Source organism: Monodelphis domestica, chromosome 8 (genome assembly GCF_027887165.1).
Source record: "Monodelphis domestica isolate mMonDom1 chromosome 8, mMonDom1.pri, whole genome shotgun sequence".
Lineage (NCBI taxonomy): Eukaryota > Metazoa > Chordata > Mammalia > Didelphimorphia > Didelphidae > Monodelphis > Monodelphis domestica.
The window spans coordinates 31,979,520-31,999,259 of NC_077234.1; the positions used below are offsets into that span (position 1 = coordinate 31,979,520).

General features: G+C 39.7%; 1 protein-coding gene across 1 annotated transcript; it reads right to left on the minus strand.

The window, feature by feature from the left end:
* Nucleotides 1–1,304: 1,304 nt before the first annotated feature.
* On the minus strand, nucleotides 1,305–14,125 carry LRRC31 (leucine rich repeat containing 31). The gene is made up of 8 exons (XM_007502242.3): nucleotides 13,787–14,125; nucleotides 10,880–11,047; nucleotides 9,873–10,040; nucleotides 9,526–9,693; nucleotides 8,718–8,885; nucleotides 7,538–7,705; nucleotides 5,998–6,165; nucleotides 1,305–3,086 (listed from the first exon to the last, which is right to left on the minus strand). Exons 1-8 carry the CDS (start codon nucleotides 13,890–13,892, stop codon nucleotides 2,755–2,757), a joined length of 1,446 nt encoding a protein of 481 aa, XP_007502304.2. The 5' UTR covers nucleotides 13,893–14,125; the 3' UTR covers nucleotides 1,305–2,754.
* Nucleotides 14,126–19,740: the final 5,615 nt, after the last annotated feature.

Sequence of the window (19,740 nt, forward strand, 5' to 3'; positions counted from 1 at the left end):
TGGAATGTCATTTCCTTCTCCAGTGCATTAAAGCAAATTAGAGGTTAAGTGACTTGCCCAAAGTCATACAGCTAGTATCTGAGGCCAGATTTGATCTTCCTGACTACAGATCTAGCACTGTATTTAGCAGCCATCTAGCTGCTTGCTCGAGATAACACTCATTTTTAATTCTTCAGAGATTGTGGAAAGATTTGAGGGGATTAGGACTGCAAGTGAATTGTGGGAATTGAATGAGCCACACTGATTCCATTTTTTGACTCAGTTCTGGGGCTAGCTCGGTCCCCTTTATATTCAATTATGTACCGAGCCCAAATTTTGTCTTCTAAACAAAGTTTATTCAGCTGTGAAATTGGAGAAAATCTGATTACCTAGCCATGCATGGCTGGGAAACTGGACCACCAATATTCTTGCTCTAACTCTAATAAACTTCTGGCTTATTTGTGACTGAGGGAAAATTCAATTTACTGGAGTCTTTGGGTAATGGAACAGCAGATTATATTTTAAGATTTGTGGGTAGAGAGACATTGGGAGAAGCTGAGGAATGAACTGGCCTTTTTCTTGTGACTTCCCTCCGTCCAAATCCTCTGAGATGCCTGTAGAGCCAATAACTCTCTTTGACATCTCCCTTCTTGGCCAAAATTCGATCCTGTCTTTGCTCCTCAAAGGCATGTGGGAAATGCCATGTTTGCTCCAGCCTTTGGTATCCTGATACTGAGAATCTCTCTCTTAGGCCCTTTCCGAGATAGCATCTTCATTTTATACAAGTTGTTTAATTCATGTCCAAGTTTCACCCACACAATGGCTTTGATTGATCCAAGGAATTGTACAGAACCTAGATACATTCAGTTCTGATTGTTTGATTGATGAAATGTGTTTTTATTTCCTTAAGGGATCAGAGGTAAAAAGAGGTTTGGTGCTTTGCCCAGTCACCTTTAACCTGTACAATGAGGTAGTTAGAATATATAATCTTTAAGGCCCAATCTAAAACTAAAGCTATGATCCCAAGACCCATTCTTGATTGCTTTTTGGGTCTGTTCATTTATCCTGTTTGATATCTCTACTATCCTCTGGCCCATATCTCTCCATCTTGTTCATAAAGTTGACAAGAAGGACAAATGCCTTTCTGAAAAACTATTGATTCCTTCTGCAATTTATTAAAACATCTAGGTCTTACATGAGTCATTTTCTACAATGGTCAGCCTCCATTTTGTACTGAAGCCATTGATTTTTTGAGCCCAAATGTCTCTATTAAGTGTCATTTTATTTTAAACTAATTTCTTAGTTTATCCAATACAACAAACCACACTCACAAGTGGTTTTCTGGCATAGGATTTATTGAAGAATATACAAAAATAGAGAGAACTTAGCAGTCTTTAGATGGATCTAAACAGTAAGAGCTGCCTCATAGAGTTCTCCTGTCCCCAAGAATGTCTAAATCCCTGGCCTGGGAATCTTCTATACACAGATTGGACTTCTGTTAAAAATTATATTTGTGAAGGGAATTCCCATTCCTGAATCCCACATATTTGTACTCATGCAACAGGTTTTTTTCCCTCAGATTTTGAATGTTTCTGCTCCAAAGGGTTGGCAATTAACCACTGATTTTTAAAGTTACTTTTGCAAAAGTGGAATGGGCTACCTCTGGAAGTAGTGAGCTTTTCTTCACTAGAAGTATTCAAGAAAAGGCTGGGTGACCTCTAGTTGGCCAAGTTGTAAAAGGGATGTCTGTTCTGGTCCATACTGGACTAGAGGGCAACTGCGTTCTCCTCCAGCTCTGAGGTTCTATTATTATCAAGTGAATAGAGAAGAGACATGAAGATGAAGTATAAAAAGAGTTCACTGAGAACCGAGAAGTGCCTTCTCCAGGCGTGGCTTTCAATCTACCGAGCTGCCTAGGTGCCCCTAAGAGACTTTTAAAGTGCATCACGTGGCAAGTAAGCAGTGTGAAGCAGGATTCAAACTCAGATCTTCCTGACTCAAGGTCTAACACTTTAATCTTAGTTGCCTGCCAATGAAGAAAGGGGGGGGTCTTGTTTTTAGCATCACATCCAATTCAGTCTTGGAGCCAGAAGAATGTATGCTCAAACCCTTCTTCCTAACAGAATGGGAAACTGTGGGCAAGTTGGCCAGCTCCCCTGAGCTGCACAGGAAGCACCATGAGCTTAGTGAGAGACAAAGTGGCATCAGGAACCTACGGGTTCTAGTCCTGCCTCACCCCATATAAATGGTGGTAACCCTTGTCAGACTCGCTCATAGGGTCATTGTGAGAGCATGTCTGTAAAGCACTTTGTAGACTTTAGAGCACCGTATCTGTATTAGTTACTGTTATCACTGCACTTTGATCATATACTTTTATATGACTTAATAGAATAACATTGTATCTTAATAATCTTAATTATATTATCATACCCTTTTACATTACTTAAAATATTTTCTAGTAACATTATATTACACAGTATGCCATATAATATTAATTATATTATCATACCCTTTTATATTACTTAAATATTATCTAGTAACATATTACACAGCACGCTATATAATATTAATTATATTATACCCTTTTATAGTACTTACAATATTATCTAGTAACATTATATTACATAGCATGCTATATAATATTAATTATATTATATTATCATACCCCTTTATAGTATTTGATATGTTGTATATTAATGCTGTCCCTGAGTTATCATTCATTATTAAGAGAGAAAGATTTTTGTTTTCTTTTCTGTAGCCCTGGGAAAAGAGATGTCACTGGAATCCGCCATAGTCAAAGTGGATGTTCCTTTTGTGTTCTTGGTTAAAATACTCCAGCTCTTCCTCCTGGGGCTCTGGGATCCTCCATCTTTGGATTCCTAGCTCAGAGAGCAGGGGCAGTTTGGTCAAACCATTTAGCAAGTGTCCAAACCACAGTCCACATTCACGAAAGTTGGCTGGCCGCAAGCTGATGTCCAGCTCGGTCAGCTCCTTTAAGAACGGCACATTTTGACTGAAAACGGCCCACCCTTCATCTGAAATGTTGTCGTTATAGCTCAGATCCAGCTGTTGCAGCTTGGCAAGATGACCAGTTTGCATAACGGATGCTGAGAAATACCAAAAAGGAAGCACCGTGAGCTTAGTGAGAGACAACGTGGTAGCAGGAACGTAGGGGTTCTAGTCCTGCCTCGCCCCATATAAATTATGGCTCTGGGCAAGTGTCTTAATCTCTCTGGGTTCTAGGAAACTCTGAGACTCTAAGTTGGAATATGCAACCTAGTCTGAGAGAGGGAATTTTCTCATCTGAGAATTCTCTATATTGTGGGGCGTATATAATCCATATAACATAAATCACGAATCCAATCACTATCTCAATCTCTATTCTATGCCAGGCAAGGTGATTGCTATTGTGGATACACTGCCAAAAATGCCAAAAAAAACAAAAAAAAAAAATCCTCAAGGAACATACATCCTGTCCCCTCTAATTTTGTTTTATTTTTTTTTCAACTAAAAAAAATCTATTTTCTCTCTCTCTTACCTCTTTGTCTCCTCTTGGGAAAAAATTAAAATGAGACCCCTTTTAGACAAATATGTGTAATCAATAAAAATTAATCCCCAAACTGGCTGTGTCCAAAAATATGTCTCATTCTGCGCACTATCATAAGGTACAGGAAGCACCCTTTGTCAGCAATCTTCAGGAATTGTGGCCAGTCATTGCACTGAGCAGAGTTCTTAAGTCTTTCAAAGCTGTTTGTTTTTATGATATTTTTACATAAACTGTCCCCCCTGGCTCCTTTTACTTCCTTCTTCATCAGTTCCTATGAGTCTCCCCAGATATCTCTGAAATCACTCCCATCATCCTTTCTTATGACACAATGGCATTCTATTGCATTCATAAACCATTGATTTTTAAGCCATTCCCTAACTGAGGAGCACTCTTATTTCTCAGTACTTGCTGCCCCCCCCCAAAATGGGACTTTAAAGACTTTAGGTCATATGAGTCTTTTCTTTGATCTCTTTTGGGAGTCCAGTAGTGGTATTGCTGGGTCAATAGACACTACACAGCTTAATAACTTTTGAGGCATAATAGAAAGCTTATATTCTATCAATAGAGACACATATGTATGTACATATGTGGTGGGTAGGTAGTACAGTGGGTAGAGCACCAGGTCTGGAGTCAGGAAAACTCATCTTCATGAGTTCAAATCTGGCCTCAGACACTACTGTGTGACCCTGGGCTAGTCACTTAATCCTGTTTGCCTTTGGGTCATAGATAGGATATGGTACCAGGGTGATATAGAACTGGCAAGTGTCTGCAGCAGAGAACTGTCAGATATATAGTGGACTTGTCTTTAATTTTCTACCACCCTGAAGTTATAGTCAAGTAGAAGAGATAAGCATAGTCTTTAATTATACCCAAATGTAAATATAAATCACTCTTCCTAGGTAATAACCCTCAAATTCTCCAATCTGGGGCAAGAGTTAGGGGTAGGGAGGTCACTGCTTTAAGGACCAGGTAGTTGGAGCTGCTGTGACAAAGGACTTAGAGAGGAGGGGACTTTTTATTCAGTCATGCCCAACTCTTCATGACTCCATTTGGAATTTTTTAGGAAAAGATACCATAGTGATTTGCTATTTCCTTCTCCAGCTCATTTTATAAAGAAGGAAACTGAGGAGCTAGAAGGACTTGTATGAAGTGATGCAAAGTGAAGTGAGCAGAACAGGAGAACGATGTACACAGTAATAGAAATAATGGGTGATGATCAATTGTGAATGACAACTATTATCAGCATTGCAAGGATCCAGAACAACTCCAAAGGACTCATGATGAAAAAGACTACCCACTGCTATAGAAGGAACAGATGCTGTATGAATGCAGATTGAAGCATGCCATTCTTCATTTTATATACTCCATGAATTTTTCTTTAGTGTAAGCAATATGTATCTTCTTTCACATGGTGAACATGGAAATAGATATTGTATGATAATGTATGTACAACCTATATCATATTAACTGCTGTCTTGGGATAGGGGAATGGGTGGGAGGGAGAGAACATAGATCACAAAATGTCATTAAAATGATTATTGAAAATTATACTGACTTATAATATGGAAAAATAAAAAAATCAGAGGCAAATGGAGTTAAATGACTTGCTCACAGTCACATAGCTAATAAAGTATCTGAAGCCAGATTTGAACTCAAGAACATGAATCTTCCTGATTCCAGGTCTGGTGCCCTATCCACATCACTAGCTGCCCCAGAGGAGAGGGTAAGCCTCTGTTAAATGAGACCGGAAGTGCTTGTAACAGGTTTGGAGATGATAAGAGCAACAATTTGGATATGACTATGGGAATGCAAGATAAAGATGTCCAGATTGACTCTGCCCTTCTATTATGATTAAGGGAAATCCTAGCATGATCTGCATGAATTCAGAGGCATTATAGGAGTTGAAAGGAATTTATATTTCCAACCCAAATATCAAACTGGTCTGGTGGAGTTCCTGCTAAGGGAGAAACAATGTAGTGGGAAACATAGATTTGAGGGATTCTTATTGTGCTGACCATATGAGACTGTGGGTCTGACTCATAAAAGAGCTGAAGTAAACCTGAAGCTTTCCATGAAGGTCACAAATGAACTATTAAACTTTTTGGGGGTTAGATAAGAGAGATCAGGTAGTCTGAGAACATCATTCCTCTCCATGACAGCCCCCCTCCACCACTCTACCAACCATTTCCCTGCTTGTATACAACACAGATATCAGATCTGTTCAGGGTGATAACAAACACAAACCTCAGTTTTAGAGCAAAAAGAGGTTTAAAAAGTATTTTAGCACAACTCCTCCATTTTACTAATGAAGAGAGTTGAGTGACTTGTCCAGGGTCACATAATGATAAGTTTCAGAACCAGGAATCAATCTCATGTCCTCTGACTACATATTCAATGCTATTTCCATATGGCACAATGTTGGAAGGTAGGCTTTAGGCACCAAGACTTCACTGTAATAGGTAAATACATACCAAGGAAAGTCATATCCTCAGCAACTAGAGAGCAGCTTCTCAGTCTCAAAACTTGGAGGGCAGCTGATAGCTTTAGAGTCTCTAAAAGCATATTGAGGTTTCCTCCTACATACTTATTCCAAGAAAGGTCAAGTATCTTCAGGGCAGGGAGATACATGGAGGCTTCAGCTGAAAACATGAAGAGATTTTTTTTTAATAAGAGAAAACATCATAAATTGGATCCAGGGAAAAAGAAATGGAGCATGAATGAAAGAAATGTGCTATTCTGTAACAGATGAACACAGCTATTTAATCTATCTTTTCCTTCTTCTATAAATACTTGCTCCAGTTCAAGGTTATCTATTTTGATTTGGAAATACTAAGAAAATATCAGCACAGGAATAACATTATAGGCAAATCCCAATCAAATAAATACTCTCCCAAGATTTATTTTCTTTATTTCTCTTTTGGGATCATGAGACAAAAATCTAGATACTAATTCATATCAGAATTTAAATTTTTTAAAGTTTTTTTTAATTTCAGCAATGTTTTTGACAAGGCTATACCTTAAGGTTCTGCCCCAGTCCAATCTTCTTAGATAATTTGTTGTCTTACTGCTAATAACAAGGTAGAAGATACTTCAGTATGGCCACCCCTGAACTTCAGGCTGTGGTAGCATGCATATAACTGTTCAAGCAAGCTAGATAAAAGATAAATAGGAAATAATGAAAAGAGGAAAGGCACTAGAATAAAGAGGGGTTGGGAAAGACTTCTTCAAAAGGTGAGACTTATGGGAGACAGCCAAGAAAATGCCTGGAGTCAGGAGATGGAGTGTCTTGTTCAAGAAGCAAAATGGAGGCCAATGTTACTGGACTGAAGAGTATGTGGGGATTGGGTAGAAGGTGGAAGAAGACTGGAAGAGGGTGTAGAATATGAAGGCCTCTGAATGCCAAACAGAGGATTTTATATTTGATCCTGTTGGCCATAGGGAGCCACTGGAGTTTATTGGTTGAGGGAGGGGTTTAACATTCAGACTTGGACTTCAGGAATATCACTTTAACAGCTGAACAGAGAGGGAATTGGAGGGGGAGAGACTTGGAAGGCAAATCCACTAAGAGGCTATTTCAGTAATCTAGGAGTGGAGTGATAATGTTCTACATGAGGGTGAAGATGGTGTCAAAGGAGAGAAGAGGGCATATTGAAGAGATATTGCAAAGGTAAAATCAATAGCCATTGGCAACAGCTTGGATATAGGGTTGGGGGAAGAGAGGGAGTGAGGATTCCAGATGGGGAAGATGGCATTGCCCTTTACAATAATAGAGAACATGGAAGAGAGGATGCTTGCGGGGCAAAGATAATGAGTTCAGTGGGTGGGGAGGGAGCAGAAAGGAGATACAGAGGACAGTTAATCCCTGTCAGGTGCACGAGGAGAAGAATATTTCATCCTTTTGAGAATACAGCCTTGATGCACGCTCATGGTATAGTCAACCCCCAAGTCCATTAGATTCCCTCTCCTGGGCATGTATGTAGAGTAAACTCAGTGCCTGGAGAGTCATCTTACCAAGAGCAGCGAATGCATCTTTTCCTAATGCACAGCCATTGATGAGCAAAGTTGCCAACTCTGGTAAGAATCGCAGCCTACTGAGGAGATTTTCAGAAGAGCTGCCCACCTTCTTGTTGGCTGAGAGGTCCAATTCCTGAAGACTGGAGAGTAGAGGGATGACCTGGGCTGTTAAAATATCACAGAATGACAACACTCAGGAGTGGGTTATAGACAAGACTGAGGTCTAACGGTCAGACTGCCCGACATTCATTAGTCATCCTCAAGGATCAAAGAAATGGCCATTCACCTCTCCCCATGAATTGGGATGATGCACTGTATTTTTCCCCTCAGAATTGAACAGGATGAGCTGAAGGTAATTCTTTGTGATTGCTTTCTAGTAATTTTCAGCTGCCAAAAAGACTGCTCATTAGTGATAGTGCTGAGAGGTAGATACTAAAGATAAAATTCTCAGCATATTGCTCAAAACGGAGATCCTCTATCTCTCAAACCATCTTCTTTGAAGAATAAAATGAGAACTTGACTATATAAAGACACTGACTGTGGGACCTTGGCCCAGTCATCTAACCTCTGTGCCTCAATTTCCTCCCTTGTAAAATGGAGATAATATCACCTACCTTTCAGGGTTGCTGTGAAGCTCAAAGGAGGTAATATTTGTTAAGGTGTTTTGCAAACTTTAAAATGATATATAAATGACAGCTATTATTTCTGATCATGATGACTGACTATTATACTGTGAGATGAGGAAGAAAAGTAAGAAGGATAAATTGGGTGGCCTGAAAGAATGCTTGTGGAGACAAAGCAAGAAAAAGAATATTGGAGGCACAAAAGACACACTTTTCCCTCCTGTTGGATTTAAAACTAGGAAACTTCCAATCATCATTCCAATGTACCCATCTTACAGATATGGAAATGGAATGATTTGTGCAAGGTTACACAGGCAGTCAATAGCGAGATGGGCATGAAGCCCACCTCAACTTGAAATGCCCCCGCCATAAACACTCTTGCCTCAAGATCCCCGGAGCTTCTGCTTAATGTGGGGCCAACCCAACATGCACTAGCTGGACTGCTGTCATGGATCAGGGCAGAGGAAGGAAGAAGTTCCAATGTGAAAATGAAATGGTCAGCGGTCAGTGACCTCCATTTGTGGAGGCATTCCAAGATCAGCCTCAGCTCTTACTCAGAGATGCTACATCCTCTTCCAATAATGAACACTGGTGAAGGTCCAAGACTTGGAGATACTTCAGATGGGCCAAGTGGGCAGCAGAGTCTTTAAATCCTCCCCCTAACTCCTTGTTGCCGGACAGGTCCAATTCCCTCAACTCAGACAAATGTCCAAAAGCAGTACCTACCAAGAAAAGAAGGATCCTTTTCTGACATTGTGCAGAGGGTGAGAAAAAAAATCTAAGTATATTTTGTTCCCCATAGCAGAAGGGTAGGAATAGCTGAGGACCTCTTGCTTTTAAGACCTCCTTGTGGGAGCAGCTGGGTAGCTCAGTGGATTGAGAACCAGGCCTAGAGATGGGAGGTCCTAGGTTCAAATCTGGCCTCAGCCACTTCCTAGCTGTGTGACCCTGGGCAAGTCACTTAACCCCCATTGTCTAGCCCTTACTACTCTTCTGCCTTGGAACCAATACATAGTATTGATTCCAAGATGGAAGATAAGGGTTTAAAAAAAAAAGACTTCCTTGAGAGCTTCCTCTCCCACTATACCCTGTTGTGGCACCTTTTTAATTGTTCCCCTTTGAATCCTATAAGCATGTTAGGTTCTATTGTCCAAGGACCAGCCTCACTGAGATCTGAGAGACTCATTTCTAGGAGTGACAAGTGGAGATGAGGAGGGAGTATATTTCTCTATTGGGAGAAGGCTTCAACGTTGGACTACGATCTAAGAACAATTTCTAGAGGTCTCAAAATTCAAAGTGATGACTTATTCAAAGGATTCCATGTAAAATGAAAAAAACAATTCAGGCATTTTTTTACCTCACCTAAAATCTGGATGCTGTCTTGAGTTAATCCACAGGTATGTAACTTTAATATGTTCAGCCACGGGGTATTTTTCAGCCCCTGAGCAATGACAGTTAGATTGCAGCCAATGTTTCTATTTATGGAAAGATCAAACACTTTGAGATTCTGCATCAAGAGTAGCACATGACCTGGAAAAAAATCACTGATTATGAAATTAATTGGAATACAGCAATAATAAGTCAACTCTGTCTTTTGATTTAGGGAGGAGGAGCAAAAATTCTCAGCTAAATTCTTTTGATGAACTCTTGAGTTCTAGGAGATCTTCTGCCATTTTGATTTTGGCTCATCTTTCCCAAGTGTCACTCACCTACAGATGCTGCATCTTCTGCTGTGAGGTCACAGTCTATCAACCTTAGGATTTGGACCTTGCTTCCTTCTTGGATGCCCTGGAGGATGTGGCTTAGATTGCCTCCTACACAACTGTTCCAGGATAAGTTGAGTTCTTCCAGGTCCGGGGAAGTTTTGAGGACTTCTCCTGTAACAAAGTGGGCATGGGACCAGCTCGACTCAGTATTCTACTCAACATGGTGGGGAAATGGGAAAAGAAGCTTCTAGGAACTCAGTTGGGTACTTCCTTGAATTGCTTGTGGGAGGGGATTTGTGTTCTTTCTGAGCTCTCCTCTGTTCCCCTTGTATCCAACATTTATGAGATGGCTGGGCAAGATTAGCAGTGGAGAGATTTAGCCCTCTTTGGCTCCATGAGACAACAAAGGCAGAATAACAGAATATTAGAAAGGAGCAGCCTGACAGGGGTACAGTGCGGTGGCTGTGGGAAAGGCTAGAAAAGGATGCTTAGACTGCTTCTGGCCCAGCCAAGGGAGCAGAACTATGGAGAGAACAATGGGATAGAGAGAGATTCCTAGGTTTGGGAGAGTGAGAGGCCCAAAGGCCTTGAAAAAAGGTCGGGGCAATGAGGGGAGGGAAGACGGAGTAACAAGGCAAGCAAATGCTTTTTCTTGACAAGGAGGGATCAATTTAACAAGGGAGCTCTAAATCTAGAAATTTATGAGGGCTTTGAAGAATGTAAAACAATAATGTTTTTTACAGGTGGAAAAGTATGTTTTGAATGATTCCTGGTCTTTGTTTGAGGATAATTTACTGACATTAAAGCTCTGGATCTATGATTTCAGGTGAGAATTTTCTATCTTCTCTCATTTTAAAAAATCCCTTCCCTTCTGTCTTAGAATCAATAAAATGTATTGGTTCCAAGCCAGGAGAGTGGTAAGGGCTGGGCAATGGGGGTTAAGTGACTTGCCCAGGGTCACACAGCTAGGAAGTGAATATCTTCCCTCTTTCAAGAAGCATTCATCTTACCCAGTTCTAAGACATCGTCAACTGTGAGTCGACAGTTATTCAGTCGGATGACTTTTAATTTGCTGACATGATGAAGTTGCAGCATGATTGGCTTGAGAGCTCCACCTATGAAGTTATTCCAAGAAATATCTAGTTCTTCCAGATCTGGGAGAAGAGGCAAGAGAGCCACTAGGAGGAAATAGAAGACAATAGGCACGTGCATCAACTTCATGGATATCACTAGACAGTCATTGTTCAGCTCTATATATTCACTGGGCCACTTAGCTGAACTGCTCTTCTTTTATTCTTTGGGATAAGGGGTTACTGTGGATGGAAAAGAGGGAAGGATGCTCAGGGGAATGAAAGTGATATAAAAACAAAAGATAACAGGTTAGTGAGTGGCAATATATCCAGGGAAAAAGAGAGAGACAGGAAGACAAAGACAAGACAGACAGACAGAGAACCAGAGAGACAGAACGATATTTGATAACTGCTGAGGATATTCTGAGAATGAGAATGAGAGCTAGATAGAAACGAGATTTTATTGATTCACATTTTTATAACTTCCCCAAAGCAAAGTAAGATTGAAGGAATTTAGACCAAAAGAGAACTGAACCTATAGTAGTCCTTGTGGGGAAAGCGCTGGAGTGAGCTTTTCTGAGGTGAGCTTTCCTCAAATTCCTACCTTCCAGCCCCTATAATTGGTTCAGGGTAAAAAAGAGCAGGTGTTTTTGTTTTTCTAAATAACATACAGTTTGTAAGCTTCTGTAACCTCAGTTTTTATTGACTACAGAAGTGTGTTGCCCACTCAGGATTTGAGATGATTTTTCAGAGTGATCCTCCTTTCATCTGTTTTCGCCATTTTTAGACACCGAATAAATAAATTTGAAACACTTGATTAATAAAAAAGACAGACTGAAAAATTATTAGATTCCTTAAATATCTGATCACTGAAAATAAAATGAGGGATACTTCCAAGTGATGTGGGGAAAGTATTATGTAAGGCATAAATACATTTATATTTGAAAATTATGTAGGGAAAGATTAGTGTTAGAAAATTAAAGAAGTAAAGAGAATTTGATACGTATTTATACCAAATGCAAAGTCCTTTGACAACAGAAAATGTTAGGCAAATAGGTGGGCATCTAGGTGGGGTTGTGGAAAGACTCATCTTCCTGAGTTCAAATCTGACTGTAGACACTAGTTATGTGATGCTGGGCAAGTTGCTTAACCCTGGAAAATAAGTTAGAGAAGGAAATGGCAAACTACTTCAGTTTCTTTGACAAGAAAAGTCCAAATGGGGTTATGAAGAGTCAGTGAAAAGAGGGGGAAGAATTGAAAAGGGTGGGACCAGTCACAGAGAGTGAGTGCTGTCCTCTGCCATTCAAAGGAACTTGGTGTTTAATAGTTGAAAATGCAATGAAATGAGCTCCTTATAGAATATTTACTAGTTAACAAAAGGAGGTTGATTTAGCCTTAGCATGGAAAGGACATTTAGTATGGAAGATGTCTTAATTTGCTGCTCTAGTCCATCAGCCTTCTAACCAAAGATGGAAAGCATATTTTATTATTGATTTTCTGGGGTCATAGCTGGTCATTGCATCAATCAGAGTTCTTGAGTCTTTCAAAATGTTTTTTAAAACAATGGTAATTATTCTAAATTTTGTACTTCTGATTTTGCTCACTTCACTCTGAATCAGTTCATAAAAATCTTCCTACATGTCTCCGAATTGATCCATTTCATCATCTCATGTCACTATCAGTTACTTTAGCAGAAGTGCTTTTCTTTGTTGTAAAGAAGGCTTCAGTGCCCAAGCAGCGATTGGATTAGGAAATAACACATGTGAATAACAAAAAGCATCTTCCAGATTCCAAATAAAATAAAAAAATCTAAGCAATGTCATGCTTTCTTTAGTAGGAGGAGCTGTGACCTCCTACTCACATGCCATAGTGATGGAGAAAGGTTAGAATGTTATAGCAGAAAGAGCATTAATGCCTAGGCATTGGGAGACCCAAGGTCCAGCCCTCGCTTGGCCACTCATTAACAGTGTAAACATGGGCAAACAACTTCCCCTCTTTGGACATTTGTTTCTATATCTGCAAAATGAATAGGTTGGAGTAAATTCATTCCAGGTTTAATATATGAATTTATAATATTTAAGATTTAAAGTTGTTTTACTATAAGCCTACTGGCACCTTTATATGAGACCATGAAGGGATCTTCCTCCTAGAGGAGGAAAGTGAGGCTCCTGAAGGGAAAAAGACTTCTTCAAGGCTACCCAGTTCACGGTAGGCTTTGCATTGGATGGTTATGGTGGCATTCCTGCTAAAGTCTCCTCCTATTCCTTTGCATTAAAAACATCAACCATAAGAACCCCCACCCCCAAAGTCAAACCTAGGTGTATTCTTTTTATTTGTAGATGCCACGTGCATAATGTTTCTATGTCAAGATATACACCAAGTTTGCTTAAGTGAAAAATTTTTTAGGGAAGAGCCAAGGTCATCTCTTTCCTCCCCCCTGCCCCCAGGCTCCGATTTAGGTTGAGCAGTTGTTTCTTTGCTGATAGTCTACATTTTACTCTATGACTAATTAAAAAGCCACATATGACATGCCTTCAGGGACCCAGGCAGGGCTCCAGCTTATCAGCACATTCTGAGACTCATTTAATCTCCAACAACAGATGTTTATGGAGCAAGAGGCAATTAGTAACTGGATGATGCCACCAAGAGGAAACAGAAACTACTCAACTCAAACTCTCTGAATCTACTTCTAGAATAAATATAGGCAACACGTGATCTATGATAACATGAGCATTATTATTATCCCCATTTTATAGATGGGGAAACTGTCTCAGAAGTTTTGCCACTTGTCTATAGCCCCCAGGCTAACGCGTCCAATCTTGGCCCATTTCTCTTGTATGTCCATACCTAATTCAGCAATATCATCCAAGGTCAATCCACAGTTGTTCAGGTTGATGCTACTGCTATTGGGTTTCTTTCCCAGCTTCTGGAAGAACTGCTCCATCTTAACCATATCAGATCTTAGATCTTTTTCTATGCCAAGCGACTGAGACTCTACTGAAGCATAAAAATGAAGAGAGATTTGAGATTTTGTTATTATTTATAATAATAATATGATGTAATAATAATAATAACAATAAAAGAAAGATTCATTCCTTCACTCCATTGAAAACCAGAGTCTAAGGTTGTACAAGACATTATGCAAGGTGCCGAGGTAATACCAACAAAAATAATACAAAATTACAAAAATACAAAAAAAAACCCAACAAAAATAAAACAAACAAAAAAAAGTTTGTGAAATGCTTTATGTTCATAGCACCTTAGACCTTCTAACTGTCAGATGCTCAGAAAGCTAAGCAGAATCTTCTCTACACAGTGGTTCAGAAGCCCCCATCATTGAGCTTGCTTTTGACCAGAAACTGCTCAAAACCAAAGACATTTAATAAATAGAAAATAGTAGAAAAAAGTAACAACAGAACAGCTTTCCCCCACCCTTTACCTATAGACTTGGTGCTTACTCTTCCACAAATTATATACTTTATGGAGGAAAGGGAGATGTGTAAAGAAATCACATGTGGATCATAAGCATACATGGAATATGTGTGCGGGACACACAGGTACAGGGGCAACTTATTGATCCAAATTTGAAGAACTACCAATGTCCTTTGGTGATATCATAGCACTGTTGTCTGCTGTGTCTGCCCCTAAATGAGTATCATGAAACACCATACTCTACTGGATATCTCTTCTCCACTCCAGATGGTCTTTGCTCATCTCTGGGGATGCCTTATTCCCTATCTACCATCCACTGGGAATGTCATGCTTGGTAAGCCTCTCCCTGACAGGGGAAAGCAACAACTCTTACAACCAATAACTGCGAATCTCCTCCCCTCAGATTGCACCAGAAGGTAGCACGTGACCAGGCGACGATCATTTCTCCTGTATGAATTCTGTCCTCTATATTTTCCTCTTACTCCTGCTCTTCAACTTTCATCTGATGTATTGCCAGAAATCCATTTTGGTTTTCATTCCTTATCGTAACCCATAATTGAAGAAAACTTCCTCATGGCTCTATTTTTTAAACTAGGAAAGATGCTGCATTAAATCATGGTGAGGAAATTTCTTTCAATTTTCACTTATCATTCTCCTTCATTCTATGTAAATCACCAGGATTTGATTAGTGGGAAAAGAATGAACAGACTCCTAACCTTTTATCCCACCTTCTACCATCACTGCTCTAGCACCTCCTAATCTTTCTCTCTTCTCTTTAAATCCTTTACCCAGGTAAAAAGTTTACAGTTTCAGAAAATTGCATGCAGCTACATTTAAACATTCGCAACACAACATCATTTAGTAGCCCATAGATGCCAAAATGAATACAAAATATAGTTGATGGTAATGTTCTCCAAAGTAGTATAATTAATGACATTATAGGGGTATGCTATAAACAGGAGATCTTAGGCAATGGAATATTCAAAATACAATTATTAAAAGCTTGTACAGTTAGTAGTACAGGCATTTAGACCAAAGCATCACTTATGCAATAAGTAATTCTTACCACATATTAGTACAAATAATATATATAATACTGCATTTAACATATATCGTGACAAAATATTACACTATTAAAAAAGCCCCTACCTTTCATCTTAGAATCAATACTTTGTATTGGTTCCAAGGCAGAAGAATGGTAAGGGCTAGGCAATGGGGGTTAAGTGACTTGCCCAGGGTCACCCAGCTGGGAAGTGTCTGAAGCCAGGTTTGAACCCAAGATATCCCAAACCCCAAAGCAGAAAGACAATGGCTAGGTAATTAGAATTAACTGACTTGCCCAGGATCACAGAACTAGGAAATGTCTGAGGCTAGATTTGCACTCAGGTTCTCCCAACTCAATTACTGGCACTTTATTTTTTTTATAATATATTTTATTTGATCATTTCCAAGCATTATTCGTTAAAGACATAGATCATTTTCTTTTCCTCCCTCCCACCCCCCATAGCCGACGCGTAAATCCACTGGGCATTAGATGTTTTCTTGATTTGAACCCATTGCTTTGTTGATAATATTTGCATTAGAGTGTTCATTTATTACTGGCACTTTATTGAACCACTTAACTGCCCCCCAAATATTATATATATAATGCAATATAACAATACATCTGCTAAATATGGGTAGTAGTCTCTCAGTAACCGAGGATGACGATTGTCTTTGTGCGCTTTCATCTATGATAGATGAGTGTGCACAAAGACACTTGTGCGTGAAGGAGATTTAAGTGGAAAAGTCGATGCACAGAGACAGTCCCACTCTCTCGGCGTTGGAAGCCTGGGTCCAGTGGCATGAATCTGCTAAATATAGGTGTGTATATATATATATATGTGTATATATATATGTAACATTTATAGCATATGCTACATATAGAGAAGCATTATATAACTATAGTCACATACTAGATAATAAATCATAACTTTGATTTAACACATAATAGTATGTTCTAGTTCTTTACAAATAATCCAACATGTGAACTATGCAGATAATCACATTTTCTATGAAACATCATAAAAATAAGCCGAGTCCTCAGCTGAATAGACCTGGCCCTTGTCCTTGAATTTGAGCTTGACCCAGACTGACCATCATTCAAGAGACAGAATGACGGAGTGGAAAGGGCACTCAGAGTCCAATCAACAAACATTTATAAAGCTCCCACTATGTGCAAGGCAAAGCATTGAAGAAGCAGGATGACAAATCGTCTTCGGGGACCTCCCAGTCTAATGGGGGAAGACAACATAAAACAATTACATACCAACAAGTCATGTACCAGATATGTCCACGGTGGTCTCAGAGGGAAAGCACCTCTGTTAAAGAGAATTGGAAAAGGCTTCTTGTGGGAGATGAGAGTAGGAAAGGTCAGACTCTGAGCTGACCATCTCTCTCTCTCTGGGGAATCCGAGTCTCCTTGGGGCTTGGTATCGACTTCACCAAATTCTTTCCCAATCATACATGGTATTTATGTATTGCTTTGAGTTTTACAAGCCCTTTGCACATGTTATTTCATTTGAAACTCACAACCCTGTTGGATAGATGCTGTTATCACCATTTTACAGGCGAGAAAACTCAAGCAGAAGTTTTCTATACCAAGTGACTGAGACTTTGCTGTGGCATAAAAATAAAGAGGAATTTGTGGGTCTTGAAAGATGCTGGAGTCATACCGATAATAATCACCTCCCAGACCAGCATTCAGCAGCTTTGGCTGCTAGACTCATGTAGCAACATCCAGTGGTTTGGGTCAGAAACCAGAAAAAGCTGGGGACCAAAACCAAAAAGGATCTTAAGGAGAGAAGTGGTACCTGGGAGGAACCTTCTGGTGCTTTAAAATCTGACCTAAATTCTCTATCATTATTGAAAAACTGAGCTAAGCTGACCAAACAACACAACTGAACTGATGAGATTCCTTAATTAAATGTCATCAGTTCATTCTAGCTCCAAAACCAAGAAGACCCAAAAGAACACACTCCAACAGGGTACAAGAAAAGTCTTTAAAGATCAAATGTTGAGAGTAGCTGGGTAGCTCAGGGAAGAGAGAACCAGGTCTAGAGGTGGGAGGTCCTAGGCTCAAATCTGGCCTCAGACATTTCCCAGCTGTGTGACCCTGGGCAAGTCATTAACCCCATTGCCTAGCCCTTACTGCTCTTCTACCTTGGAACAAATACACAGTATTGATTCTAAGATGGAAGGTTAAAGTTTAAAATAATTTTTCAAAGTTGTAAGGTGGATTTTTAGCCCAACCCTTTACATTTTTCAGAATTAAGATGTCATTAAAAATAATGTAAAAGTTATTCAGAGCTTACCTGCTTCTGATGTGGTTGTTATCTCAGCCTTGGTCTCAATTGTAGCCTTGATCTTGGACTCAGTCTCCATCTGCTTATCAGTTTGAGAATCATTTGTTTCCAGCTCACTGGTCTCCTTTTTAAGGTCAGGTTTGGGAGGACTGGGTTTTGATGCCCTGAACAATTTGCTGACCAAAGAGCTCTGAGACTTCCCCTCTTTGTCAGAGGACTTTTTCCCCTGTAGATGATTCATGAATAAGTTAAAGGGGGACTGTCTCAAGCTGCCCCCTTCTGGTTTCTCTTGTTTGGTTTCTGAGAGAGAGAGAGAAAAAAAAAAGGATACTGTCCAAAAGCTTTAAGTGATCCATTCCCAAGAGGCTCCACCACGCTCTTCTCTCTTTATTTTGATCACTAGTATTGTTTGAGGTAAATAAGAATGTGATGAAGAATCTGGAAGCCAAGGCTGGACCAGGCTGGACCAAATCTATCTGTCTGTTTATTCCTAACATGAGGGACCCAAGTCACTGTTCCCAATCTGGGCATGCAACACAAGTATAGATATTTTGAGGCACTCCTCATTCCATAAAGACATCCATGTCTTAGACCCTCAGTTTCCTCATTTGTAAAATGAGCGATTTGGGCTAGAAGAGTTCCTGACAGCTTGATGCTTAGGATCCTAGTTATGAATTAAATAAAAAGTAATTTCTTCAGGGGTTACTAGGTTTGAAGGTCTAAGCTAAATACTGGACCACTGATTTTTATTTTCATTTGACTTCATCAAGTTAGAAACAACAGAGGAGGAAGGACAATGGCTATCCTTGAAAATCTTGGGGAAAGTTCTTTATTTTTAAAAATGACAAAAAATGGAAGAAAAAATCTTGGGGAAAGTTTTTTATTTTAAAAACTAACAGAAAAATGGAAGGAAAAAAGCTTCTTCAGCTTTTGAAGAGTTAAAAGGAAATTAAAGGTGTAGCAGGATATAGTCTTGTTTACAAGGGAAACCACACCCACCCATGCTGTGGTCCAGGACTAAACCAGAGGTAAATGATGACCTTTTTTTAGAGTTGAATGGGGATGGAGCCAAAGAGCCTGAGCATTTCAAGCTAGGCAGAGGCTCAGCCCTACAGACTGGCAAGTGAGGAAATTGAGTCATGGAAGAGAGTAATAAAAAGAAATGGTAGGAAAAATAGCTATTCATAAGAAAGAGGAGATGAATGGAGAAGAAAAAGGAATATGAAAGACTGGGGAAGAAATCACAGAATTTCTAAGCTGGAGGGGACTGCATGAGAGAGTCAGTGGGTCCAATATGCTCATTTACAAAGCAAATAATATCTACTATCCTTCTTGGGTCTAAATGATATGAATATCCATGAATGCCCACCATATACCTGTTCTCTTCTCTGCCTTCTTGCACCCCCATTGGCTCAAGGGGAAACTGAGGTACACAGTTAGGGAAAACCAAGAGTCAGGTACCCACAGTCATGAGTCCAAGAATAGATTTGAGTCCAGATTTCTGACTTTCCCCTCCTCCCCCAAAGGCAGAGTGAATCAGAGCTATAATTTATGATGAACAACAATAACACACATTTCCAGAGTGGTTGAAGGTTCCCCTAAAGTACTTTCCAGGCAACTGCTCTATGAGGTAGAGTGCAAATATGGTATTGCCATTTTACTGAAGCAGAGAGCAGGTAAGTGATTCATCCAAGGACATACAACTAATAGGAATCTGAAGTCCAATTTTAACTCATCTTCATTACTTTCAATCCAGCACTATCTATCTGACTGCCTTAGAAGTCAGCTTTTTTAGCTTCAGTTGAATACTCTTTCCCCTTGATACTCTACTGCTTTTTGTCTATCATGGCATAATGGCATTAGCATTTTAGGGAGGGTTCTTTAAAATCTAGATTTTTATTTTTTCTTTAAGAATTAAAAGCCTGGGAGGCAGCTGGGTGGTTCAATGGATTGAGAGCCAGGCCTAGAGTTGGGAGGTCTTGAATTCAAATGTGGCCTCAAACACTTCCTAGCTGTGGGACCCTG